General features: G+C 46.7%; 2 protein-coding genes across 3 annotated transcripts; one reads left to right on the top strand and one right to left on the bottom strand.

The window, feature by feature from the left end:
• The first annotated feature begins 112 nt into the window (after positions 1-112).
• Positions 113-13,069, top strand: UBE2A (ubiquitin conjugating enzyme E2 A). Its single transcript, XM_006277366.4, has 6 exons — positions 113-326; positions 551-631; positions 743-768; positions 8,582-8,671; positions 10,087-10,175; positions 11,568-13,069. The coding sequence occupies exons 1-6, from the start codon at positions 283-285 to the stop codon at positions 11,694-11,696; spliced, it is 459 nt and encodes a 152-aa protein (XP_006277428.1). The 5' UTR covers positions 113-282; the 3' UTR covers positions 11,697-13,069.
• A 4,366-nt stretch (positions 13,070-17,435) lies between these two features.
• NKRF (NFKB repressing factor) lies at positions 17,436-27,354 on the bottom strand. 2 transcript variants are annotated; one of them, XM_059732846.1, is made up of 4 exons: positions 27,006-27,085; positions 26,306-26,397; positions 21,948-22,090; positions 17,436-19,893 (listed from the first exon to the last, which is right to left on the bottom strand). In XM_059732846.1, exons 2-4 carry the CDS (start codon positions 26,353-26,355, stop codon positions 17,915-17,917), a joined length of 2,172 nt encoding a protein of 723 aa, XP_059588829.1. In that variant the 5' UTR covers positions 26,356-26,397; positions 27,006-27,085; the 3' UTR covers positions 17,436-17,914. The 2 variants fall into 2 exon arrangements, with proteins under 2 accessions (XP_059588829.1, XP_059588828.1); XM_059732845.1 differs by lacking the exon at positions 26,306-26,397 and having other exon boundaries at positions 27,006-27,354.
• Between the last annotated feature and the right edge of the window lie 389 nt (positions 27,355-27,743).

Here is a 27,743-nt window from a genome sequence, read left to right as displayed (position 1 = left end):
GCTTCTCCACCGCGGTGGTAGGGTCCGGCAGGGTTCACTCGCGTGCGGTTCCTCCTCCCCGCGGCAGTGGTACAGCCCGGGATCGCCCGGGAGGAGTGAGCCGCCGTCTCGGCCTCCCCCCCGCGAGCCGGCGCAGTGGTACGACCCGGTATCGCTCGGCAGCCCCCGCCGCCGCCGCCTTAGTCGGAGCCAGCTGCCGCCGCCGTCGTCCTAGTGTCCCTGAGCGCCCGCTCCTTCGCTCCCGGGGCTAGTGTATGAGCGATTCGTCACCCTGAGCCCGCCATGTCCACGCCGGCCCGGAGGCGCCTCATGCGGGACTTCAAGAGGTAACGAGGCCGGCGGCGGAGGGAGGCCGGGAGAGGAGGGGGCCGGCCAACATGGCGGCAGGAGCAGCGGCCCTGCGCCGCTTGCGTAGCGTTAGGCCACGCCGCTTGCGCAGGGAGGGGGGCCGGGGTTACGCTGACTGCTGGGGGTGACTCCCGGGGGCTACGCCAGCTGCGGCCCGCCCGGGGGGCGGAGCTTGGCCACGCTGACACGCCCGTGCCCGCAGGCTGCAGGAGGACCCCCCGGCCGGCGTGAGCGGCGCCCCCTCCGAGAACAACATCATGGTGTGGAACGCCGTCATCTTCGGGTGAGTGCGCATGCGCGGGCTGGCGCCCCCTGCGGGCGGGGCGGGCGGAGGGGCACCCCTGCGCTGCGCTCACCCTTCCTCTGTGCTCACCCCTTCCCCCTTCTCTTCCAGGCCCGAGGGGACTCCCTTTGAGGATGGTAAGTGCCGCTAAGCTACTGGGGTTTGGTTTGGTTTGGTTTTTGGAGGGTTGGTTTTTTTTGTTCTTTTTCCCAGTGTGACCTGCTTCTGGGTCCCTGCAACAGGTGTCAGCTTAGGACCTCCGCAGCCCCGGGAAGCACAACCACTGCCCACCTCCCTGCCAAAACTTCTGTCCTTAAAACTGCTCTGTGGTGCTACGTCCCTGACCGCTGCAAACCTTCCTTCCTTATTCCCCTCCCTCCTCCCAAGTCTGACTTCCTAAATGTGGAACTAAGGGTTCCTTACCTTAGTCTAGTTGTAGCTACTTTCAGTTTTTAAAACTGAAAGTACCTACGCTCCTTCTAAAAAAAAAAAAACAAAAAAAAACTTCCCGTGATACATTTGTCCCTAACTTTGTCATTGTTTGTAGCTTTGCTCACTATTTTCTCTGAAGTTTGCACTTCTGATGCTGTATGAAGGATCCAGTATCTATCCTGAACTTGCTAGACCTAAGCAAAGAAACAATTAGAAATAGTTATTCTGTAAAGGTGTCAGTATAGGACTACAATTAGTGTTGAGTCTTATGCTTTCATCATGAATTGCATGGTAAGACTCCCTAGCTCTAAAACTGTTTCTTCCTCTGAGGGAGCAACTGTTTGGCTTGAGGGCTCTGCCTTCCTGAGCTCATGCTTTCCCTTTTAAAGTACCTCAGACCCAAGAACACTCTAATTAGTTGCTTTTTTTTTGTCCTTAGTTAGCCACAAAACTACACGACTACCTCCAGCTCTCCTGCTTAGTGGCTGGTCTCTTCTCTTTTTTTTTCCTGCAGTGCCTGGTGCTTGTGGCTCTTTCCTTTGTTTGTGGGATTGTTTGAGGTCAGAAGTTCTCTTTGGTTTCTTGGGCCTTAATATACTAGTATAAACAGGTCTGGGTGATGAGACGGGTCTTGTCTTTACGGTGCACAGCCATCCCAGAAATGGATCACAGCTTGGAGGAAGAGAAACTGGCTCCTGTGAATTAATGGTATCGATCTTGAGAGTTGTTATTTTTTTTGTGTCTCATTTTGTAGTTCAGTGTTGGGGTTACTGAGATGTTTAGTAACAAAGGATTTTGACAAGAAGATCTACCACCTTCAATATATCTGTGGAAGATCAGCTTTGAAAGTGCTGGTATATTTAATGCTATCTAGGGCTTTTAAGTATTGATTTCTCTTCCCTGCCCTCCCCTCATGCCTTGATCTTAAATCCCTAAGGTTCTAGGCATTCAAACCATAATCAGCTTGAATCCAAGGCTACGTGCACTCCTGGTAGCTGGAGTATATTTCCTGTGTGCTTTAGCAGTAGGTTATTCCTCTTGTCTGTTGGGTTGTTCCTCGGCTAACATTCTTGGGCAGGTGTTCTGGCGCAGGTTGTGTACTGGGTTTCTTAATACCCAAGGCAGGAAAAATGAGCAGGGCATAAAATTGCTTGTTTGTTTGTTGGGGTTTTTTTTTTTTTTTTTTTGTTTTTTTTTTTTTGTTTTTTGTTACAGCACAGCTTTTTTTTATCTTGCTGCCTAGAATTGTATGTGTTGGCATCTGGAGATGTGTGCCCCACTTGAATAGTTTGCTGGTGCCTTTTACCTTGTGCTCTGTGCCACACTCTAAAGTTAGAGGGCTAGAAACGTAGCTCAGGAGGCTCCTGCCAGTCCTGTTGTGTCTGGTCCCCTGCATTTGTAGATTCTCCTTAAGTAAAGGAATTTCCCAAATTGCTCCCTTCACTTGGTTGCCTACAAGCAAAGGAACAAAATTTTTGAGATGCCAAAAGCAGCCTGTGAAATGCTATGGATGAAAGCATTGTCAGTGTCCTCATTACCCTTGCAATAATAGGAAGTAAGCTTATGTATGTGCCCAGAAGATCCTAGGTAAAGGACCATGCCCCATGCTAAAAGAAGATGACCCGCCCCCCCCGGCTGTGCCAGTCAAACTAGGGGGACCTCTTTTCTGTAGGTCAAAAATTAGGCACTTGGTGGGTATGTCTACACATGTCTTAATGCACAGTAGCCTTTTTTTACTGTGCATGAAAGTGTCATGTAAAAAAACCCACCACGCTAATCGCTAATGTGCAGTAAAATAGGCTACTATGCATTAAGTGTCTTTAAAGTGTGCACTTGCAGTACTGCATATTAGGGCAGCCTAATGTACACTTCACTACCTCACATTGGAGGTACTACATTTAATGGACATTAGGAAGAATGCATTCATGCATGTGTATCTGTACCTGGTATGATTTTATCTTTCTGGAGCCACTGTTTCTGCAACAGTATTGGCCTGGTAAGGGTACAGTAATTTGAGATCACCTGAGGTCTTAGATAGATTTGAATAATTTTATGCCTTCACTGGAATATGGTTGTATATGGAGAAGGCCTTGGCAAGTAGCCATGCTCTAATGGAATTGTGACGTATGGTTTTTCATTGCTTGGGGCCTCCTTAATTCTGAATGACCCTAGTTTTTGAAGGGCCTCAATTTGTGATCTGAAGCTCTACTGTGCTGTTCACTGTTGAGAGGTTTGTATTCATTTTGGGACCTGTCTGCTTTATGCTAAACATTCCTGTACTGTGCTTTCACTGTATTTGGGAAATACCATTATCTCTGTCACCAGAGAATACACTGGAGTCTGGTTCCAGTCATCAAGTATTCCATCAGTAAAGTGTTGGTAACTGGAATAGGTAACAGTCCTGCTAAATCTGGTATTCAACTTTACCAGTTGCTTGGGCTAGGTTCTGAATCATCGTCATTTTGATGGAGTAAGGAAGTTGGTCAGGACAGGACTTTGATTTCCCAACTGCAGCTGCCTTCCTGGTCCTTGTAGTTTTCATAGCAATTAGAATACTGAAATCATCTCAGAGATGCTCTTGTGTATCTGGATGCGCTCGGATTCCTGGCCTGGGGATATATTGGAATATATATGAAATTTCCACTGTAGCAGATCTATTTTTCCTGAAGGACAGCAGTGCATTATCCTTTTTAAAAAGCTGATACTTAAAGTATTAAGTACTAACGGCAGATTTCCTGGGTGAAATCCTGCTTCCATTGAAGTTAATGAGTGTATTATCAGACTTCAGTGAAATCAGGATTTTTGCCTTTTCTGCCTGTAAAGAAGAGATGGGACCCTAACCTGAATGACCTTCAAATATGTTGTTTCCCATGTCAAGGGACTTTGCAGGACAGTCGGTTCCCATGAAGATATTCCTTGTCTTGGCTTGCTTGTGGGTTAAGGGAAGCAGAACTGTGCGAATATGTCTCTGGGTTTTGGAGCAATACTACAGATCACCATTCTTCAGTGGAGTCTCCAAAGGTGGACCCACATCTGTAGATTTAGTGTTTCTTCTTACTAGGTCCTTAGTAAAAGATGTCCTCAGCTAGTGAGGGAGACATATTTAGCTTTGCTTAAAGCTTGCAGCACAAGTTTTCTGGCCACACTTTGAGATGAACTCTTTTATCAGAACAAGTAAGATGAAAGGTATGATCCTGAATTGGTACATGAGTTGTCTCATGCTGAAAACTTGGTCAAGGTTGGTTGTTCAAATTCACTGTTATATTCTTCAGACTTGAACCCCTTCCCTTCTGATGTTTTGGGTTTTGTCTGGGTGAGCTTTGCAATAAGTCATCAGACCCCTTAAAATGAAGATTAATGCATAGTTGACAGGCCCTCCTGAATTGCTTTACCTCCCACTCTTTTCCTGGCCCAAGTAGCTTACTAGCTACTGAAGTTCAGTAGCTGCTCATCCATCCATGAGTAGGGCAGTGTCTTCATGAAACTCCTCCCAGGTTATGGTGCTTTGAAAGCTATACATTTATGCATGAATATCTTTTAACAAAGGTGATGTTGCCATGATGGTCCAGGAGGCAAGAATTCTTGTGGGTGAAGTCTTGTATTGGATCAAGTGCATGATTGGGACACCCAGAAGCTTGCCCGTGTCTATCACGGTATCCTTTCCATCAGGCCTCTGGGAGAGAATCCCACACAGCAGAGGAAAATAGCAGATGGAACAAAAGCTGGCTTAAAACTCCATGTGTAAATGAAATATATGGGCTTCTCTCCCAGAGGCCTGAGGGGAGGATACTGTGATACCTAAAAGCTTCCCTGTGTCTGTCCCAGTCATGCACTCAATCCAATACAAGATACCACCCACAAGAATTCTTGCTTCTTAAAGGTAACGTATTTCCATTGCGAGTCATTCTGTATTTGTAGTCCCAAACTTTTTTTTTTTTTTGTGCTTAGGGAAATGGATCTAGGTTTCAGTGGCTAATCTGTCACATTTGGTCTTGCATTGAGGATATTCACTTATGGGATCTGTTGTCCCAGTTACATCCTGCATATTTGCATTGCTGTTCGGCTGAAGCCCTTCTCCAGCTGTTCACATTTAAACCTAAAACATTGTCAATCTGCACAGTCTGTTGTATTACCATCCATGGTGATGCAGCTCATCAGAGCTGGGGGTTTTTTTGTTTTGTTTTGTTTTTTTTTTTGGTGGTCTGCACTGCTAGTTACAGTGGTTGACTGGGCCAGTTTTAAACTTGGAGGTTGCATCAAGGTGCTCCTGTTCCTTGCCTGACTTAGCTAGTTAGATTTCAAGTATTTGCAAGAGGACCATGCATCTGCCTTTCAGTATTTTTAGCACTCTGATTAGTTACATTTGGCCTCTTGGGTAGACTGAAAGCCCCTTTCTCTCAAGTAAATGAAACCCCAAATCTGCTACCCCCTACCCCAGACCTTGTCTTTAAGATGCTTTCTTATGCCGTTGCCACCTGTGTAGGATTCTTGCTTTTTAGAGGGCCGGCCTCTGGCCCAGCTCTGTTAGCAGAGCCCCCTCATGGGGATGGGATGTGGAGTAGCAAAAAGGTGTGCTGCACTGCCTGCCTGAAAAATGAAAGATCTGTGAGCAGAAGCCCTCTTCTTGGCATAGCTACATCTAGGGAGTGGGGAGCATATATTGATCTGTCATCTTGCATCCTCTAGCTGACATTGCTGTGTCAGCAGAACTCTTCATCGTGGACTAGCGGCATGTGAATTTTCTAGGTCCTCTTCCTTGGCTCAAATTACAGCAGGGCACTTATTTTGGACGCAAGTGATGTGTAGCTTGGCTCATTAAAACCTTGGTATAATGTCTTTGAAACAACTTTTTTTTGGTTTGTTTTTACTAGAACCATTTGTTGCTAAACGAAGACCCAAAATAAGTGAATAAATGGGGGTGTTCAACTTCCAGCAAGGCTGTTCTGTTTTGAAGAGCTAGACAGCTGAAGTCTTGCCATGCAGTCCTTATAGCGGGACAACTGGGGACCCCTCTTCTCGCCAATCTGCCGTTTTTTTTTGTGGGCTTTGCTTATTGTTCCTTGGCTGACTGGCTTCTACTTTTCCCTCTTATTCAGTGTCCTGAAATTAACCCTTCAGTGGTCTTTCAGGAGCATCTGGAAAGTCCCTTCATGTCTATTTAAGTGCACCATTGAGGGGTTGTGCTTATAGTCCTGAGCCTCCTGTGTATCCATTTTGATTGCAGAGTGGGAAGGGACTTCTTAAACTGTGGCAGAGTTGGCAGTGTAGCTTGATTCTCTTGTAGGAACCTCAGATCAGAAGTATAATACCTGAAATGCCACTAAAAGCTTTTTCTTGTAGGTATTGCCCTTTTAGCAAGGTTGTGACACTTGCTAATGGGAGAAGTACCCTTTTCTTTTCTAGAATGAGTAAGAGGACTCTGTCCAGCCAAAATGGGTTTCTTGGGGTCATGGTGGTTGTGTAGTTTTTGGGTTTTTTTGTTTGTTTGTCCCCCCCCCCCCCCCCCCCAAGTTGAATCTTTAGATTTAGAGATATCTGACCTTCCTCTCCCACTCTGGCTTAGATGAGATGACTTTTCTACCAATGTGAAAAGTGCACTTTAATTGGTCCACTACAGAGAGCAAAAAAAGGCAATACAGGGCCTATGTCCTCTTACTACTTGTCCTCCAAGTAGCATTAGAAACTTAAATGACTCTTGCTGTAGTATATGCCACTTGTATACAGGGCAAGCAATATGACCGCTGACACACGTGATGGGGGGGCCCCCCTCCCCGAGCTTTACCAAAAGAGGCATCGTGTTAGTTTGACCTGGCTTGCCCAGCATTTGTATAGATTGTGTGCTTCAGCGGGGCCTTTTGGCACTTTTTAATAGCCAATTTGAATTGGATAAATCAGTTATTAGATAGAAGTGCCAGAAAGCCCTGCTGAAGCGCATGATCCATACAGATGTTGGGTGAGTGAGGTCAAACTGATGCGATGCCTCCTCTGGGCATGCGCTGTGCTTGTTGCAGGGATGCACTGAACTAAAAGTAATACACTGTTTTTCTTTTTGTTGTTGTCTTCGTTTGTTGTTCTTTTTCACATCTGTAAGCAGCCTCCGAGGCCATCATTGTATTTAAGCTTTTGTGCTCTTGCCAGTCACAATCTAGAAACCCAGTTAATATACTCATTTGTGTATCTGACTAATTGTAGTCCAACTTCCTGGTTCATAAGGACAAGCTACAGATTCTGCATCATGTTGATCCTTCTTAAACTCTTCCAGAAAGGAAGGGACCTGACCCTTTGCTCTCCCTTGATGCTGACTAGCAGCTGCTATTAATAGTAAACTAGCAACAAAGTCCAAGTCATGGCACAGGCTAAGAACTACCTTTTTCTTACCAGTTAAACCTTATGGGTCTTGAGTTCTTAGTACCCAAATTCAGGTTTGTGATCATGCCAGGTAGAACACATTAGAAGAGAAGTAACAGTAGGAATTTGTTTGCCTTTTTATCTTAGCACCTGGTTGCAAGCAGTAACAGATGGTACAAGAATACATTCCTGATGCAGGAAATCTTAGCTTGAAATAAAGAGACGGGTTCAGTGCTGGCTTTTAACCTCTTTCCGTTCTAAAACAAGTATGTGGGTGTGTTTTAAAGGCATGCTATGCTAGATGGGAAAAGGGGTTCATTTTCCAAGCAGTGCAGCTTCTGTAGTTGCTTAGGTACTTGCTTTGAATTTTTGTCACCAGTCAAAATGGAAGCCAGGTTCCCATACGCAGTGTATTTGGTGGACTCATTTTCCCAGGTCCTCATAGTCTAAGGAGGATTAAAATAGCTTCTGCTAATGCAGGCTGTTAGGGTTGTTGAACTTGAAAAATTTATCCATCTTATTTCTTGTGGCTTGCTCTTCCCATGAGAGAGGTAAATTTTGCTGTCAAGCCACGTTGACTTATCTGATGTGCTGTGTTGCATGGCAAACACTTAAGTATCCAAAACTTTCTCAAGTTGTCCCATAGGCAGAATCTATGGTAATCTGCTTTGAAGAGCCACTATTGCAGAGGGTGTTGCTTTGAATTAACATCTAAGAGTGGTTACAAATGCTCTTAGCTACTGCAACACTCCAACCCCACTAAAAAGTTATGTTGATCCAGAAAGTGTATGAGGCAAGAATTTTATCTTATTTATGTGTTTATAATATTTAAATTGCTGGTACAAACAACAGAAGAGAATTTCCATTTTTAGTAGTATGCAATTGAATTTAAATCTGTTTTGGAGAGAAGTGAAACCTTTTGGACTTGCTAGAACAGCCACTGTTTTGTTTTATGGATGTCTATTGGGGCATTAGAATTAATTTCTTATACAAAAAAACCCCCAGATATTAAATACTGTACTTGCACTACTCCTGACATGCTCAAGAGATCAGAGCAGGGGCACAATGGAGTTCAGCAACAATCACATTTTGTCTGTCTTCTACTTTGGGGCAACGAACTGGACCTTTCTGTGTCCATCATAACTCTTTTTTTTCTTCTTTCAACTCTAGGAACTTTCAAGCTTACAATAGAATTCACAGAAGAATATCCAAATAAGCCACCTACTGTTAGATTTGTCTCTAAAATGTTTCATCCAAATGGTAAGTACCCATATAAGATGCAGGTGTAGTCTGGCTTATGACCTACGCCATTATTTGTAGAAATGAAATATTACTAGTGTGCGCTTTACATAAAGGAGCTAGCTTTCATTCTCTGTGGTCAGCAGGAAGTTGGAGGTGTTAGCAGGACTAAAACTCTGGGAGGGAATGAAGGATTTCCCTGGTTCACAACTTGAAGTGGAACAATGCTGCTGGATCCAAAGCGATTCCTGTCCTACTTGGCTATGACACTTCTGGTAGAAGCTATAATCTTTTTGCCTAGCTAGAGGATTCTTCTGATCTGAGGTGTGAAATCTGCAGAGAGCTTGGGCAGGGAGAGGTATTGCTTTCAAAATTGGAGTTAATGGAATTACAGCATTAATTGGAAGCCAGCGAACCACTTTAAGTTGCTTGATGGAATAGATGTCCATAGAAGAGCCAAAAAAGAATGCTCTGAATTGTACCAATGCCGATTTACTGTTGTACCTGTGAATTGTTACTTTATAGGCAGCAAGGTTTAGTGCTGCTTCATTGATTTCTGTGAAATGCTTATCTATCAAACATCATGCTTCAGTACCAGGGTGCTGGATAATATCAACTCTTTTATAATAACTCTTGCAGTTCAGGGAGGGAGGAGGTGGGTGTGTGTGTGTGTATAATAAGTTACACGCATGCACCATCTTTCTGAATGCAGAGAACAGTCCTGATTTTTAAATAACAATCCTTCTGTTGGTTCAGGTGGGTGCACGTGGAAATAAATGTCAGATTGCATCTCAGGAGTTGTTCTCCTTTTCAGATCATTTATGTACCCAACAAGTTAAACAACTACCATAGTTTTCCAGGTTAATGCATGACCATGCTGTTTACATGCACTTCTAGCTACAGGAGGTTCTTTGCCCAGTCTGTCCCAAATTAGTTGAGCAATGATCACTTGAAATGCTAAGTGGCAGTCAAACAAGCCATCAGCTTTGTCTCCCTTTAAAATTCTTTGCTACTTTTCCTTGTTTGGTCACCAGTTGACACCTGCATGATTTTTGCCTTGAAATACTTCCTGCTGTGTAATCCTTGCCTGAATAAGAGGGTGGATGGTAGTTTTTGCAGCTAAATGTGAAGTCTCACGGAAACAAAAAGCTTGTTGAGGCATAAGTTGGGAAACTTACTAAAGGCAGACCCTTTTAGGTAACTATTGGGAGCAAATCTGGCTTTTGGGAGACTTATTTCTAGCTTGTTCTGACACCTTGAGTGCCATTAATTTGTCCAACTACCAACAGCTGATGCACTGAAGTTATGTATGAGATCAGGAAATGTCAAGTAGGAACTCATCTGGGCTTCTAAAAAACTACCCTTTGTTAAACATCCTCTTCAGGGTGCGTCTAAACTTCTGTTTTCTCCCTCCCCACCCCTCTGTCCCTTTCCAGTGTATGCAGATGGTAGTATATGTTTGGATATTCTTCAGAATCGTTGGAGTCCAACCTATGATGTTTCTTCTATCTTAACATCCATACAGGTAAAAAAGACATTCCTAGCACTTGCTGTAATCCTGGCTTTTGGGAGAAAGAAAGAAAAAAAAATTACACATGCACCAGGGACTAGTTCTGAGCTAAGTAGACTGTCAAAATTTGTAGACAGTGGTCATGTTTACGCATGCATTTATTGCACAGTGAGTTACCACAAAATAAGCAGTTTTTATGTCGACATCTACATGTGCAGGTATTACAGCACAGCAACACTGTGTGGATTGTCTTGGGACTAAAGTTGGTTCCAAGTCAATCCACACATACAGGGTTACTGCTTAGTAACTATGTGGTGGAAATTTGCTACCTGCATCCTGCAGATAACAAATTTATGCCCAAGTTGGAGTACGTCACCATGGTTACTGTGCAGTATAGGCATGCACGTGTAGACGTACCTGTACTGCATGGTAGTTTTCAGCATAGTGTTCTATCCATGTTACAGATTTGATCAGGATATTCAGACTGCTTTAATTTCAGAGCAGGTTTTTTTGGAAAAGCAGGAGATAAAGCGATGATACTTCCTACAATGAGTTGTATATTGGGTCTTCCTAATTGGTTCTTGTTTTGAAGTGAAGGTGGTTGGTTGGTTGGTTATTTTAGTTTAGGTTTTTATTTATTAATTTTCTCTACACCAGTGGTTTTCAGCTGGGGCACTGCAGTGCAGGTGCTGGTGCTGCTTCAGCAGTGGGTAGATTAATGCAGCCCTACATGCAGGCAGTTTTGAGTTCTTTGATATCCTTAACTGGCAGGTAGAGCTGGCTTGTGTTGTAGCCTGCCCTCCCCACTCTACACCAACTTGCTCCTCACACCCTGCTTCCAGGAGACACCATGCACAGTCAGACCAGAAACAGCAGAAGTATGAGCCAGCTCTCCTGCCTGCTTTAGGGTTTGCAGAGAACCCTAATGAGGCAGGAGAATGAGCATGTGCTGCAGCTTCTCTGTCTGGCTGTGCACCAGACATGTGGGCCAAGTTTGCTTGCTTTACCTGGCTATACTCTCACTTGAAAGCCACTGAGGCGAGTTGAGCACAACAGTGGTTCTCAACCAGGGATGCCAGCACACTCAAGAAAGAGGTAGAGGGGTGCTGTGACTGAAAAGGTTGAGAATCGCTACTCTGGCCTAAGTTCTTGCTGTCCTGTCCCATCCCATCCCCCCCCAGCCCCTCCCCTGGAATTTAAAAGGGAGTGGTATTAGTTTGGTAGCAGTAACTGCATGGTGGCTTTTTGTTTTCTTTTAAATCCAAGACATGAGGAATTGATGCTTGCCGCAATGCTTGATGTGCAGGTATAAGCTGAAGGACCCTGCCACAACTTTTTTTTAAGTAGTTGCTGCAAAAGTCTGCAAATCCTCTAACGAGAAACTGAAACCACTTTTTCTTTGAACAGTCTCTATTGGATGAGCCGAATCCCAACAGTCCAGCGAACAGCCAGGCAGCTCAACTATACCAAGAGAATAAGCGGGAATATGAAAAACGGGTTTCTGCAATAGTAGAACAGAGTTGGCGTGATTGTTGACCCAGGATGATGCAAATGAACACTCTGAGGAAAAAAATATATGAAGTGTCTGAGTCCTCTTCCTCCTCCCAAGCATCACTGCATTTACTTTGAACGCAAAATAGCTGTTGTGCTGTTGCCACCCTCCCCTGCTGAAGCTTCCTTGGACATCAGAAAGCACCCACTTTGAAGTCAAATGTACTGTACTTGGGTTACTTGCAAAAGAATTACTGATGCTGAATTCATTTTCTGTGGTTCCTCTCCAGTCTTAAGGCAGTATTGTGCATTTCTGTAGTGTACACTAAGCTTTTAATTGTAATTGTGTTTCTACACAGTGATGCTTATGTGTAGCTTGATAAAAGGGATGTTTATATACATACACATTTTTTTTAACTGGTATTACTAAAGTGCTGATCTGTCCAGGCTGGTCATTTTACCTCTACTGTTGGTTTAGACTTCACTGCATTTGTAAGTGCTGCATGAAGAATGATCTTCATGTCCTATTCTGACTGGTCTATCAACTGTTAAACTGGGAAGGAAATCGTAAGAAAGTTCAAAAGTGGATTCCATTTCAACTAATCAGATAATGAAACTGTGGGATGCTGGCAACTTCTGCACATAATGTGCAAGATAACATGGATCACTACAGTTTTGGTACTTTATTATGTTGGGTGACAGGCAGAGTATTCCCCCCCCCCCCTCTTTTTTTTTTTTTGCTTTTATTTAAATAGGGTTTTAAAGGACATAACGAAAGGGAATATTGCTGAAGTAGATGACTTCTGTGTCCTTTCAGTAAGGCATTGAATGGACGTAATGATGTTGAGCTGTGGTACTTAACTTAAAGGTCTTATGGATGAGTTTGCTAGTGAGTGAAATATTTTTAAGGGATAAGAAAGGAAATATTAAAAATATTGAAGTTGGCTGAAACAGGAAGGACTGTGACCAGGAGTAATCCCTTCTCCCAGATTGAACTTTGCCTCTTGGAAAGCTTTGTGTACAGAAGCATGTGGTGGGTATTTGAGTGTCTAGGAGGTTCCCGCTCTTCATAAACTCCTGTGTGGTGTGTGAGAGACTGCTCCATGCTTCAGTTAATTTCCCCTCAATTTTAGGAAAGGTTTTTGGTTCTTTTTCCAGTTTTGAAAAAAAAAAAAATCTGTAAGTCTCAACTCACATTTTTGTAAGGCTCAGTTTGTACCTTTTTGGATACAGTACATTAAGCAGCAATGTGGGATGAAGCCTACAAGCGTGTTGTCCGCTGTTCCAGTGTCTCGTGTGCACATTGGTCTGCTAGTTGAGAAGTATACCTTTGCACAAGTAACCCATGTAAGAAAACTGTACATTTTTCAAAACTTGTAAATAAAAGTAACCTTAAATGCTTATTGTATAATAGGCAAGAGGTGTACAACTACTTATTTTTGTTCCAGGTAGCAGGAGGGGGTTACTTTCCAGGAGGCAGGTGCCACTTTGTTATTAAGAGCAAGCTGCTGTGGTGCTTAGGTATGCCTGCTCTTTTTAAGGCAGAGGTGGAAGCCCCCTCCATCATGCTAACCTTTTAACCCAGATCAATGCAGTGTTTGGAAGGCTCTAATTTATCCTTCTGACCTGACTTTGTAATTGCAGATTTTTCACTTTTGTAGAGCAGTACAAACTGGTGTCCAAAAGCAGATAGTAACAGTGGCGGGGGTAGCTAAGTTTCCAAATAAGCCAGATGAGAGCTAGTGCAGAGACTACAATCTACCTTACAGCTTGAAGTGATTTAACTCAGTCATCCCCCCCATACTACTCGGAGGGGCAAGGAATTCATTTAATTAAACTAGTGCAAGTATGCTTATTACACTGATTGAAAACTCCATTATGTGAGGGGAAGGGAAAATGCTTACGTTTTCAGTAGCTGGCCTAAAGTCTGCAGTGGTTCAGCTGTGCCTCCCAGGTGTCTTAGTCTCTCTCAGACAGCTGGGCCATTCATTAACTCTTCAGACTGACTGGAATGCATGTATGTGGATAGCAGACAGCAGCAATACCCAGTTCCTAATTGAAAGTGAAGGCACAAAGCACTGAGACAAAGTATTTATAGAGTTTAACAGTTAAGCTAATGATTTGAACAAGTTGAAAATGGGGGTTCTGTATGTCCTGTTATTTTAATAGAGATTTATGGCCTTGATTTCCCTCAGCATAAGGTACTGAGCAGTAGATCAGTGTACCAGCAGGGACCTGATACGTCATCATAAACTCTGCTCCCATCTAGTTTCTGCATCAGAAACTCTCACTCATCACACTGATTGTGCTAGATTCCTAGCATCCTTCTCACAACTGTGCCTGAATCTTCTCATTTATATTTCTGCTCAAATACAGTAACATGCAAGTTTTCGAGTGCCCTTCTCTTACCTACACAATTAGTCCCACATTGCTTCACCTCCTACTTCAGTCTGCTTTTAAGCTTCAAAACCTGACAACCCCAATCCCAACACACTTGTGCTCCATGGCTAACCTAGCACCTTTCACTGTACTACAGCTGGAGTGCAGGCTGCTATGATTGAATGATCATCATTCCATAGAAATATTCAGCCTGCCTTTACCATGTTGCTTGTTGCATTACCACATGAGCCAACCAAGGTCCTTTGGGTAAATCCGATATCTTGTGTTAGCAGTGCAAGCTTTTGGGCACAAACACCCTTTGTCAGGCTGAGGAAGTGTCTGCAGATGGTCTGTGCTCTTCCTGGATAGAGTGGTAAAGCAGCCAGAAACCAGTATATATGCAAGAAAGCCAGTCAGTTAAGATGTAAATTGAGGTGGTCAGTAGCAGAGAGGGGAGGAAATGAGAATAGGTAAAAAGTGGAGGGGTTACCTGGGGAGTCAGATGTTAGGCAGGTTGTGTGTCATAAATCCAATGTCTATATTTAGTCCGTGACTTTTTTGTATCCAGTAGATGGATGAAGTGAAGTTCATAGGCACATCTGTGGAAGGTATATGGCATCAGCCAAGACACATCTGATTATCAAAGAGAAACTGAAATGCAGTACTGCTGTTCATACCTTAGTACACCCTGCCCTCCTGAGTTTCTGCCAGTCACTGGCAATAAAAGATGAGATTGTCTTTCAGCCATCAGCAACAGCCAGAAAGTATGGCATCAAGAAGTGGCAGCCAATCAGTAAGAGCTCATCTCTCTAAGTTTTCAGATGACCAGCAATGAGAAGGAAGAATGCACAACACTAAAGTGGCAGACAAGGTTCTTTGGGTAAATGTATCTTATTAGACAAGGGTTGTCAACCGAGAGTATGCATACCCCCCCTTGGGTACTTGGGAAGGCTCTAGGGGGTACATGCAGGCAGGGAACAGAGCGCTGCCATGCACCATCCCATGCTGCTGTGCAGGTGCCCACCCAGCTGGATGCAAGGGAAACTCACACTTTGTTCCACACCCCCATGAGCAGACACTGGGGGTACACTTCCAAAAAGGTTAAAAACCCCTGCCCTAAGGGGTACCCCACAGGCAGGTGGGGACAGAGCACTGCCACCCACTACCCTATGCTGCCACCTCCCAGGAGCAGGGCTGGGGAGGAGGGCAGTGGTACCCCTCCTGCAGGCCACATCGGCCAGGCTGGGGGGAGCTCACGAGGCCACCACCCCATACTGCCACCACTTCACATCTGGCTGTGCGCCACCCCTCGCTTCCAGCTGCCAGGGGTACACTTATTAAAAAAAAGGTTGAAAACCCCTGTATTAGACCACCTAAGTAGTTGGAAAAATTGTTCTTTGCAAGCTTAAAGAGACATCACATTTACCCAGAGAACCTTATCTGCCTGTGTCCTTAGACCAACACAGCTACAACCAACAGTCCCAAAACAACAGAGAAGTGAAGATTTATTAGTTTCCGGTACCATTCACATTGTGCTGGGTATGGGGCAAAAATTAAGATAACTCTGTGGGGTAGGGACAGAGGAAAAACATCTAACGAGAGATGTACAAAGGCATGTGGACCAATTCCTTACCTCAGACAAGACTAGTGAAAGCTCTGTATATACTGCAGATTAAATTACACTGACTGCTGTGCCAGCTAATACCAGATCAGGAAGTGTAGGGGGTAGCAGCTTTGATTGACCACCCACTAAACCAGGGGTGGGCAATTATTTTGGGCAGAGGGCCACTTACTGAGTTTCAGCAAGCCATTGAGGGCCACATGACAGGCAGCCCAGGGCAGATCAGTTAGTTTTCTGAATTTTTTAGGGGCCCCATGGGCTGGAGAGAATGGACCGGCAGGCCGCATCCTGCCCCTGGGCTGCATTTTACCCACCCCTGCACTAAACCAAAGGAAATACACACACAAGTCTCGCCTGCAGCAGAATATAACCACTTTGTAGGAAGTTTCATGAAGCCAAAAACAGGTTATCTACTGGCATTTCAGGTGCTAATTCTACAATGCTTGATGTTGCCAAGCTTTAGGAAGCTGCTGGAAAACCAGTGGCTGATTGGACTGGTATGGGGTACAAAGCAGACCTCACTTCCCCCAGTGCCATCTACTACGTGACACAAGTTCTTGAGAGCACAATTCAGAGGGAGAGGAAAAGGCTGGCTGATGCATGAACAGAAAGAGAGCGCGCTTTCAAGTTTCTCCTCCTCGGGGAGGGGGGCCTAACCGGTTCCCACATATGGGGCTCCAGGCAGCGCAGGTCCGGGAAGGTGGGCTCAGGAGAACTATAGAGGTCCTTACCTGTAACTTGAGTCCTGTGGGATGAGCTTTTGCACTTTCACACCTGTGGGATCAAAATACTGTACCACAGGTCACCAGGATCTTCTGCCGTGTCAGCTGGGCCACTCCCTCTCCTCAAAGCTGAGGGAATGAAAGAGCAACCCAGGAGGATGAACTGACCTGGAGGATAATGTAAGCAGACAGTGAAACAGATACGGGCAACAAGAAAAGGGAGACAGACAGACTGACACACAGGGCTGGTATTTATTACAAGGGGCTGAGGGAAGCGGAGATATGAGCTGGTGGAAAGCCAGCAGGTGGCTGACCCACCAGAAAAAACAGCATGTACAGATGCATTTTTGTTGGTCCAAGACTGATTTTTCTCCCTCTTATTAGTTTTCCCCACATTTTCCAAACACGGCTCTGGCAGTGCTACCCAGGAACGCTCCCAAAGCAGAGCAATGCCAGAAGGGTTTTGCCCTGTGAATGGCAACATGCACAAGTTGTTCTTTAGACCAGCCTGTTCCCAGTACCTCGTCCTGTGGCATGGCATGTCAGCCCTGGATAGACTCCACACTTAAACCACATGCCAAAGCAGCATGAGAACACTTTACTTGTGAATCTCCACTTGACATATACAAGCCCGGGTACATTGAGTGAAAAGAAATCATTAGGCACAGATCTGATTTTGCTCAGGGTTAAAAAAACCTATATTAAATATAAGTAAAAAATAAATTATATTGTCATCGCTCCACAAGTAACATAGGCATCTCTAACACAGGGGCTGCATTCACCCTGGTTCTTGTAATGTCATGCTTCTCCAAGGTATAAAGCAGTGCTTCAAGGTAAAAATGCTCTGGAATTATCTACAAGTATCATTAAGGTGCATTCAGCAGTTCGGAGTTTGGGAGACCAGAATACTTATAGTAGAGCTCTGCTAATAAAACTACTGTTAAAAGCTGGTTTGGAGGTTTCTCCACATAACACAAGACGGACACATCACTTTACTTTGCTATATAATACTCTGAAATAACTGCAGCATCACACAAAAATGTACATACGAAAGGTAGCAAATCCTGTTTTTCCAGAAATAAAACTGTATTTTTATTGTCATTAATACCAACTTTACATATTTTTTCCTCCAAACTGCATTTTCTTTCCTTTTTTTGTTTTGTTTGTTCGTTTGTTTTTAAATAACAAAGGCATATTTATTTCCTGGGTCCAAAAAGACTAAGGGAGCTATCATTTTAAGTGGTGTCAAATTCGCTGTGGTTGGACGTGCATTTTTTGCTATTACAAAACTATTAAAATATGGAGGAACCGAAGACACGTACAGGAACAGAACTATTGGCATCTGGGTTGTGCTAATATAATTGGACAGAACTTGGCAGGTTCTAATTTTCTAATAACATTTTCAAAATTAAAATGAGCAACGTAGAACGTTTTCAACATGAATATGCCCCACAACAAGGAAATGCAGCATCTCTCTAATTCAGGAGCTAGGAAATCAGTCTTTGTTTTGCGTTCACTGGTAAAACTGGGCACCATGCATCTCAGTTTGCTTGAGGCATAATAAGCTCATAATGCCCAACCTGGCCCTCTTGCTTCAGTTGGTCTAATAAGTCTTCCTTGCGCCTCTTTCTGCTTACTACCAAGTATCTATCATGACCCTGCCCGTGCGATTTACTTTTAAGCCCATATTTTTGGGCAATTTGATGTATTTGCTTCCGTTCATCGTTGTTAAGTTCTGTCGAAAACGTCAAGTCAACGTTACTCTCCGAGCGAGCGTAATTTCGGATGATCTGCTCAATATCTCTCTTGGCAATTTTGTTCACCCTTTCCACATCAAGGCCAAGTCCTTCCCTTTTAAACTGCTCCTTCACTGAAATAGGCTCTCGGATCCCTTCACCGTCTTTCCCAAGCCCACCACCCGTCCAGCCCATTTTTCTTAGAATCTGATTCCCAATGTTATCTTCTTTTATCTTCTGTTTGAAGGCCTCTTCTGCTGAGCGGCCCTGGATCTCATTTCTTGAGATGACATCTTCGACGGTGCCTTTCTTCAGGTTGTTGACGACAGTGGGCTGCGTCTTTTTGAGTATTTTCACGGCTTCCTCTGCTGCCTCGTGCTTCACAGATTTCTTAACGCCGATGGCTTCCGCAATGAATTCGTTTTCTAGCATCACCTTGCACTTCCACCGCATGCCCGTCATCCTTTCGAAGACATACTCCACAGTCATCTTGTTGAACTGGGCGGTGTCGTTAAGCGTACACACGGGATTGTTAGAGTTCTCATAGATGACCAGGTCCTTCAAGTCCTTCTTCTTGCCACCCCTGGATGAACAGCCCACTTTCTGAACCTGGGTGGTTTTGATAGCTGTCATATTGGACTGGGTCTTTTGAAGAATTTTCAAAGCTTCATCTGCTGCGGCATGTTTGCTGGTTTTCTTAGTGCCATACCCCTCTGCCAAGCAATGGTCTTGTAAATACACTCGACAGCGCCATGAGCGGTTGGGCATCTGGTCATACTTGTATTCAATTGACATTTTGTTAAATGAAGCAGAGTTGTTCAGTATCCCGATCGCATCACTGGCATTTTCTATGAGGACAAAGCTAGTCCAGTGCTTGTTTGAGTTAGAACCACTTTTCAACAACTCAGAGCCAGGCTGAATAGGTACACAATCTCGGTTGGCAGCTACGAATTCATCGTATGGTTTGAGAGCAGCAGGGAACTCTGGGGGAGATGCATCAACCTCACACACGACTAAGTCCTCCTGATAGCTATGTTTGAACTTCCGCTGAATAACTCTCACTTCGACGGTTTTTTGCAACAGCTTGACTGCCTTTTCTGTGGCGCGATCCCTGGATCCATTTTTGCTGCCAGCGTAACCAGTGGTTAAGTAGACATTGAGGCATCTCACTTCGCAAGCAAAGCCATCTGTGAGAAGCTTCTTACTTTTTGGGAGATCAGCAGGAGCAATTTCTTTTAAAGGAACATAAATATATTCAGGATTTGTCTTACAGGCCTGAATTGAGCGAGTCAACAGATAAGTATAATTAATTTTATCAGTCCCAATGTTTGCATCTGGGTTAGCGAGATTTTTCCAAATAGCAGCTGAGAGTTTATCAATAAAATTCTGCTTCAATGCTACAACTGATGGGGAGAAAGTTTCAGAGGAAGTCTGAGCAGCTAAGAGGGAGGTTGAGAGTTGTGTAGCATCACTGAAGGTAGTGTCCATACTGTTTAAAATCTTACTGGTACCTGTCGCCTGGCTACTTCCATAGCCTAAACCCACTGAGTTAGAGGACTGGGGATCTTCTTCTAGAGCACTGAAGCTGTTGAAAGCCAAGCTGGTACAGTTTTCTGCTGGCTGTGATGCGCTGTGTGCATCTGTATCCTTGTCGGATTCCTGTGTTTGGTTGTCTGAAGGATCTTCCTTTCCTCCAACTTTCTCATTACTGGCTACAAAGTATATGGGTTCAAAACGAGGTCTCACACGGAACCTGGGGGGAACTTTTTTGGGAGGCTCTGGACCTAGGAAATGAATAAAATGTACAATGTTACAAACAAGTTCTCAGAGAGGAAGGCAATGCTTCAGTATGATCACCTGCAGTCACCAACCAGCAAGCTTTTGAGCGTGGAATTCCAACTGCCCAGTCACGACAACAAGGATTCTGTGTGCAACACGTGTGCCACAGATAAAGTGTCATTTGTGCAGGTTACAGTAGAAGCAGTCTCAATTCAGTTTTTCACATGACACTTGGTGGGTTTTGTAATACTTACAGCACATAGGCCGGAGGGACACAGGGATCATTTAGTCTAACCTGTGTGAAGTTACTCAATCAATCCACAACATTTCATTCAAGTAACTCCTGCACTGAGCCAAACAGCTTGTGGGAAAATAACAACTGCACTGAGACCCTGGAGACCTTGGCTCTGTTCCCAGCTCTGCTACTGGCAAGTCATTATACCCATCTTGGCCTTTTCATCTGTGAAACAGGATGAAGATACGGGCCCTTCTTTGTAGCATTATCTTCTAGTGGTGAAATATACTTTACAGCTGTATTTTCCACAGACAACCAGTCTTGAGTGGAAGGTGAATAAAAGCCAAGTGTGATCTTGTTGCAAAAAAAAAAAAAAAAAAAAAAGGCCAATAGTATACTTAGTGTCACTGGGAGGAAAGTCGCTTGCAGATCAAGGGAAGTGATTTTTCCACTCTATTCAGCACTGGCGAGACCTCACCAGGAGTACTGTGTCCAGTTTCAGTCCCTCCACGTCAAGTATGATGTGGAGAAACAGGAAAGAACCCAGCAGAGAGCAACAAAAACAATTAAAGGCCTGGGAAGCATGATTTATGAGGAAAGGCTGAAAGAGCTAATGTAATTTCATCTGGAGAAGACTGAGAAGGGATCTGATAACAGTCTTCAAATACCTGAAGGACAATCATAGTGAAGATGAAGATGGCCTTTTCTTTGTGGCCACAGGGGACAGGACAAAGAGCAATGGCCTCAAGCCACAGCAGAGAACATTTGGAGATAAGAAGGAACTTTCTGACCAGGAGGGTGGCCAAACATTGGAACAGCCTACTTAGAGAAGCTGTGGAATTGCCATCCCTGGCAATTTTTAAGAGCCAGCTGGACAGACTTGGCTGAGATGGTTTAGCCAGGGATGATCCTGCCCTGAGCAGAGGGCTGGAGTAGACAATCTTGTGAGGTTCCTTCCAGCCCTATTTTCCTATGATCCTATGTCAAGAAATGATAGACCATTAAAACATGCTTCCCAAAGTCACTGTGCCTCATTTCTAACTTGAACTGGAACCAAGGCACATGCATACTTATGTGAACAAGTACTGAAAAACTGCACAGAATTTGACAGCTGGAAGTCTAAAGAACTCGTGACTATTCTGATTACAAGAAAGTATTTTGCCCCCATACTCCAAAGCTAGGGATCGGTAGCTTCATCGGAGAATGAAAAGTCCACCTCAAGTCCACAGAAAAGCTGTTTCATTCAACACTAATATGTGAAACTATGACACAGGTAAGGCTACTAGGTAGGTACAGGCACCAGCAACCAGCATAGTAGCTTCTGCGGTTTAAAATGTTTGGGTCCTCTGACATTGCAGTCGTTTGATGGCTGTTTCCCATTTTTGGTGTTTGTTATTTGCTTGTCTGAGAGCAGTGCCTAAAGGCTCTGTCCAAGAGAAGGACCTGGCTGTACTAGATGCTACGTGCAGACACACAGTAAGAGGTACCCTCCCACACAGCTTGCAACCTGAACAGAAGAGATGAAGGAAAAAAATGGGATTAAAGTAACAGTTTCATGACTTTGCTGCTGGGGAACCAAAGCCCAGAAAGATGAACCAACTCACCGGAACCTGAGGCAGGCTATTTGTAGCAGAGCTGAACACTGTACTACCCACACTCACTTGGCCAGCTGCCATTTCCTCCCCGCCCCACAACTGCAGCATCCAGGACTGGCTTCGGAAGTCACGGGAGCGTTCTGCTCTGACGGCCCCTGCGTTCCCAAGACCATAGGTCAAAGACACCACTCTCTGCAGCTGCCTCTAACATGCAGGCAAATATACTCACTGGAAGGTGCAGAATTTGCAGAAGGTAGAGAACAGGGTCGCTTCCGTGCCTTGGCACTAGGCACCAACTCGAATGATGGCATCTCCCCAATATCAATGCCTTCGGCCATCTTGAGGACTTTCTCCATGACCTGTGCGCCATACCTGCGTTGAATTCAGCACAGACAGTGTTAGCACCTGCCACACCAGGTTCTGTGCTGCCAGCTTCTTAAAAGCACCTGCATGGCAAGCCTCAAGCCTGCTGAATGCCACACTCCTCTCAGCCCAGGCTTTGGGATTTACACCCATGGAGATACTGAGGACTTTCCATCCCACACTAGAAGAAGAAGGCCTTTAAAAGAAAGATACATGTCAGATAAGGTGTTGTTCAGACTAAGGAAGAGCTAGAGCTGAAAAGCCAGAGTTGAAAAGCCAGCTGAGATATTACAAGCAAACCCTGGTCAAAGCATGGCCTGGTTAGCTGTCCAGTGCAGGACTCGCAGTGACTTTGCTGGTGCCAAGGAGCAAAGCTGCAAGCTGGCCCTGCTCCTGTAACTGGTCCCATGCACACACATCTCTGAGGAACTCCTCTGAGGGATGGGAGCTGCCTGCAGGGCCCTGCTTTCAGGACTGTGGCCTTGCACAAAAAAAACGACCATGGGAATCAACAAGCCAGCTACTTCCAAACAAATGCCAAGTGTGTAAGCAGCCAATAGGCTCCCTGTAATTCCTTACCAGGGATCCTGTTTTTCTCCATCAAAAAAAAAAATAAAAAAAAAAATCACAAAATCTGATAAAAACGCAAATTCTCCGATTTAAAAAACCCCAAATCCGCAATTAAAATTAAATGCCACTAATACACATACACACACACACTCGATTGAACACAATGTTTTATCGATATATTTACAATTTTAAAGCAATCTGGAAGCCTACCAGTGTCTCAATCACTGTAATAAAATAAATTCTAAATCCCTATACATTTTGGCATTTGATTTTGGGTTTTTTATCATGGAAAATTAGAGCTCTCTCTGCCCCCTTTGCTCACCAGGACACAGGTCCAGGCCCCTCACTCCCAAGCCACAATCCCCAGCCCTGTTAGTGACCCTCACAGCCCCCGCCCTGTGCTGCTAGTGCCCCTCACTCCCTACCCATAGCCCCCTCACCCCCCAAGCTCTGCTGCAGGAGACCCCCTGCTGCCAAAGCTATGGGCCCTGCAGCTCCCTGCTCTCTGCAGCACTGCCTAAGCCTGGCCCCCCCTCCATGGCCAGGACAGCTGAAGTGGAGCCCATGGTGGAGGGGGAGGGGGGGGGGCTGCTCATTGCAGGCTTGGGATCCCCACCCTGCTGCCCTCCCCCTGGGGCCTCTGCAGCCCAAGAGGTGGGATGTGGCACAGCAGGGCAGAGCACGGGGCTGTGCAGGGAAACTCCTTCCACTGCAAGCCCTGCAATGCCCTGGCAAAGTGCTCCTTGCCTGCCCAGCAACAGTGGGGGTGGCAGTGCACGGCTGTGCCCCTTGCTGCTGCTGCCAGGTGGGTAGATGGCACTTTGCCATGGCAGTGCGGAGCTCCTAGCAGTGGAGCTTCCTCACTTGGCCCCACTTTGCCTTGCCACACCAGGTCCCGCCTGTTAGGCCGTAAAGGCTCTGGGGGAAGGCAGCAGGGTGGGAGCCTGAACCCACAGCCCATCCTGCACACAAATCTGGGGGGGATTTGCCCCCCTCCAGCTCCCCCTGAAGTCTGCCAGCCTGCAGACAGCTCTTCGCAGAAGTGGAAAATTGGTGCGTTTCTCCATTAAAATGAAAAAACAAAAATCCGCATTTTTATCTGTTTTCCCATGAAAAGCAGAAAACCCAGATCCCTGTTCATCACATGAACAGTTTTAAAATCAGGGGGAGTCAAGCAGCATGTTTCAATACAGTTGCAAGTGAAATGTACAATTTAATACTGCTTCAGAGAAAGCAAAGTGGTAGCAGAAAAGGCAGGATAAAGAGGGCTGCCAGGTTGTAATCCAGCAGAAGGAAGCCAAAATCAAATGGCTCATGGACAAAAAGCTTAGTGACAGCCTGCTACAGGTCTCCAACACTGACCTCAGCCAGAAACCAAAGGACTCGTCTCCTTTTCAGTAACATGCACAACTTCACAGAGCAGTTTTTGACTGTTATCATTAGCAGCAATGTACCTGCAACATTTTCATTTCACAGCAACAAAAGTGACATGACAATGACACCCTGTCGGTAACCCCCAGCTCTGTACCCTCCCTGCAAAATCATCAAGATCACAGATGGTTCCTGACAACGTAGATGCATACAACCTCAGCACAGCGGTTTTCCAGGTATCCCACATCTGTCAAGACCTCCCATAGCCTCTGGGATCTATAATCATTTCACTTAGATGGCAAAAGTTAAACAGTCCACCCTTCCCCTCCAACCCCAAAGGCAGCCTCTAAACATTGAATGGAACCAGGAGCTGTAGGTTTCCCATTAAAGTATAGAAAGAAAAGACCGTTCCACCATGCAGCTGGAATTTCAATGAAGAAGAGGATCAGCCAGTTCCAAAGCAAAGACTAAAATCACCATTGGGTTCCAACCACCAACGCTACTGTAAATGAATGGCTTTGAACTGCCTTTTCAGTACTGTGGCTATTCTTCTCGTGTCCTGTCTGAGATTGTTGATGTTGAAGTATTTAGCAGAATTCATTACTGTGGCTATGAGGTCTGGTAGCACCCAAAGGTGCAGACAGACCTAACACCTAAACCACTCCAAGAATGTCACTGATTAGGAACCGATTCACAAGTGTTCACACATACAGAGCTAAGGGTTCTCGATAGACTCCTCACCTTTTAGGCACTGCACGGCTGCTGACATGCCAGTGGGGATGGTAGAGTACCCAAACCACCATGCCTCCCAGGGGTTAGTGCCTGGACTTTCCCTAGGTTTCCCCTAGAGGGGGAGAAGGCCCAGCCTGGGGCAGGAGGTCGGAGTGGAGGGGTTGCCAGGTGCTGACGGGACCCGTGTGGCTCCTTGATCATAATTCCCAGGGGGCTGGGTATGCTGAGCCCCCTTCCCCTCCAAGAACTCCCCAGCTTTTCCAACCACTCAAGTACCTTGCATTACCAGCAACTACACAGAGATGTGTGCGGGGTGGAACCTGCAAGGTGGGGATGGCTGCAGGAGTGCAGCACAGAAGGGAAAGGAACAATTAACAGTTAATGAGTTAATTCACTTCCCATGGAGTAGGGAACAGACAGGCATTGCACAACAGGCAAGGCTTTCTTCAGGAGATCTGTTTTATCCCAGCTATACAGCTGGCCCAATAGAGTTAGACAAGCTTTTGAATGAAAGACATTCTTCTTCAGGCCTGATCAGAGCCAGCCACTTGTTCTGGTCAGATCTGAAAAATGTCTTGCATTCATAAGTTTGTCTAATTATCCCAACTATACAGTAGGTCCAATACAAGATACTACCCTAAGAAATCCTTGCTTCTCAATTTCTGGACCATCACAGCTACAACATCACTGTTCCATTACCACTGTGCAACAACTGTTTCATGCCCCTGCCCAATCCCCCCATCCAGCAACTGACAGACATTTACTGTTACAGGAGCAACCACTCATCACCCCAAGTAAACTTAGGATGCCCGTCCAGGGTTCCTAGCAGGTAAGTGAAACTGCTACAGGGGCTTTCTGCTTCCCCACCCTTCCAAATAAGACATTTTGGGCACAGGGGTCATGGTTGCATCCCAGAGGACCCCCACTGCCCTTCATGGGTTTCGGGGGCTGAGAAACAGTGCGCTCCAGGATGTTTGGAGGCCTGACCAGTCACTAGGCCCCAAATGCCTGGTGTCCTCACATGACGTTGAACCAGTTCAAGGAAGACCGGTCTAAAGCAGCCTGCACATCTACACTCTTGGGGTTTAGAGTACATTTACAGTGCTCTAAGTCAGGGGTGTCAAAAATACGGCTTATAGACTGGGTCTGGCTCATGGGCCAGTGGGCTGGGTCCAACCCTGCGCACACTGCAGGCAGCACAGGGCACTGGACCACCCATGTGTGCTGCATGAAGCACAGGGGGCTGGCCTGGGCATGCGTGCTGCCCACGGTGCACAGGTGGCACGCGGCCCAGGGGATCTGGGACATGGGCTGCCTACAGCACCGGGGGCAGCTCACGTGCCATGAGCAGTGTATGTCCCATACCAGCCCCAGGGGCTGGCACATGCAGCGTGCAGCTACGACATGGCACCGTGGGGTCCAGTCCAGCCCAGAAGCTGGCTTAGAGACACCCCTGTTGGTCTGTCCAGAGACTTCCCCAGCCAGGTATGGAGGCCTGAGCAGATCCCATCTTACATTTACATATGAAGAGAGAGCTCTGAATAGCCTGACCTGCAAAGACACTCCTGCACCACCAGGCTGATCAGCCTCTTCTCTGGCATCGCTGCTCAGACCCTGGTGAGCAGCAGCGAAGCCTTGCACTGCTGCTTGGGAGAACAAGAAACAGCAGCTTCAGTAAGGAGGGGGACGGGACGGGACGGGACAGGACACCACACACAGAGCCAAGCAAGGGGAGGGGGCCGGGGAGCGGATGGCCATCCCCACCCCCTCCCGCCCGGGGCAAGCGGATGGCGATCCCCACCCCCTCCAGCCTGGGGCAAGCAACGGGAGGGGGGAGGGGAGTTTCACCCTTTAACTCCAAACCAGCACCCCTCCTTGCACCCGGGCATCGATAGGGCTGAACGAACTGCAAAAGCAGCCAAGCGCCCCTTGCCATCGGCATCCAGCCGCGGCCAACGCTCGTCCCCTTGGCAGCCCTGGATACGGATCGCTGGTCTGAGCGGAGGCCAAGCCCTCCTTGGCAGCAACCGCCTGTTGGAGATGCTGGCTCTCCTCCCGACCCCTCACAAAGACAGCGAGTCCTTCGCACAGCTCTTTCCACGCACGTCTTCCCACCGCGCCTCCCGCCCCCACGCCCCCCTGGCTGCGCTGCGCCACGCGGCACCCCGGAATTCCCCCCCCCCCGGCCACGAGCGCGCCCCCCTTCGCGGCGGGGAAGCCTGTAGGCCCCGGGGCCCGGGCGGGCGCGGACCTGCAGCCCAGGAAGACGTGGTTGGCCCACAGCACGGACAGCGCCAGCAGCTGGTCGATGGCGGCGCCCGGGTAGCTCCGCAGGTGGCGCAGGATGAAGCGGCGCCGCAGCGCCCAGTGCCGCTCGCTCTCGTGGTACTGCCGCCACTGCGCCAGCGCCGCCTCGCCCACCGCCGGCCCGGGCTCGGGCGGCGGCGGCGGCGGCTGCTCCGGCGGCAGCGGCGGCGGCGGCGGCTCCGCCGACAGGAAGTCTCCGCCCGGCAGCGCCCAGCCGCCGGCCATCGGCTCTGCCCGGCCCGGCCCGGCCCGGCTCCGCCGCCACGTGCCCCGCTGCCGCCGCCGCCGCCGGCCCTTTTTTTTTTTTTTTTTTCAATGTTGCCTTTTTTTTCCTGTGAGGCGATTGTGACGTCACGCGCCCGCGAGAGGTGGCGGCGGGCGCAGGAGGGAGGACGCGGCGTCACCCGGCTCGGCGGCGCCCCGCAGCGCCCCCTGGCGGCGCCTCGCTGCGGCGCTCGTGAGCCGCCACTAAGCGAACAGCTGCTAAGACCAGGAGCAATGGATCCCAGCTCCTGGAAGGCAGCTTCAGGTTTAATGCCAGGAAAAACTCCTTCACAGTGGGATTCCCTCCACAGGTGGTGCAGACGCCTAGCCTGGAGGTTTTCAAGAGGAAACTGGACAGTCACCGCTAGGGTCGCTTGACCCCAGTTGTCTTCCTGTCTAGAGAGGGGGGCTGGACCCG

This window comes from Alligator mississippiensis, chromosome 8 (assembly GCF_030867095.1).
Source record: "Alligator mississippiensis isolate rAllMis1 chromosome 8, rAllMis1, whole genome shotgun sequence".
In the NCBI taxonomy this organism is placed as follows: domain Eukaryota; kingdom Metazoa; phylum Chordata; order Crocodylia; family Alligatoridae; genus Alligator; species Alligator mississippiensis.
The sequence above is the reverse complement of the archived record's forward strand: the minus strand, read 5'-3'. Positions and strand labels throughout refer to the sequence as shown.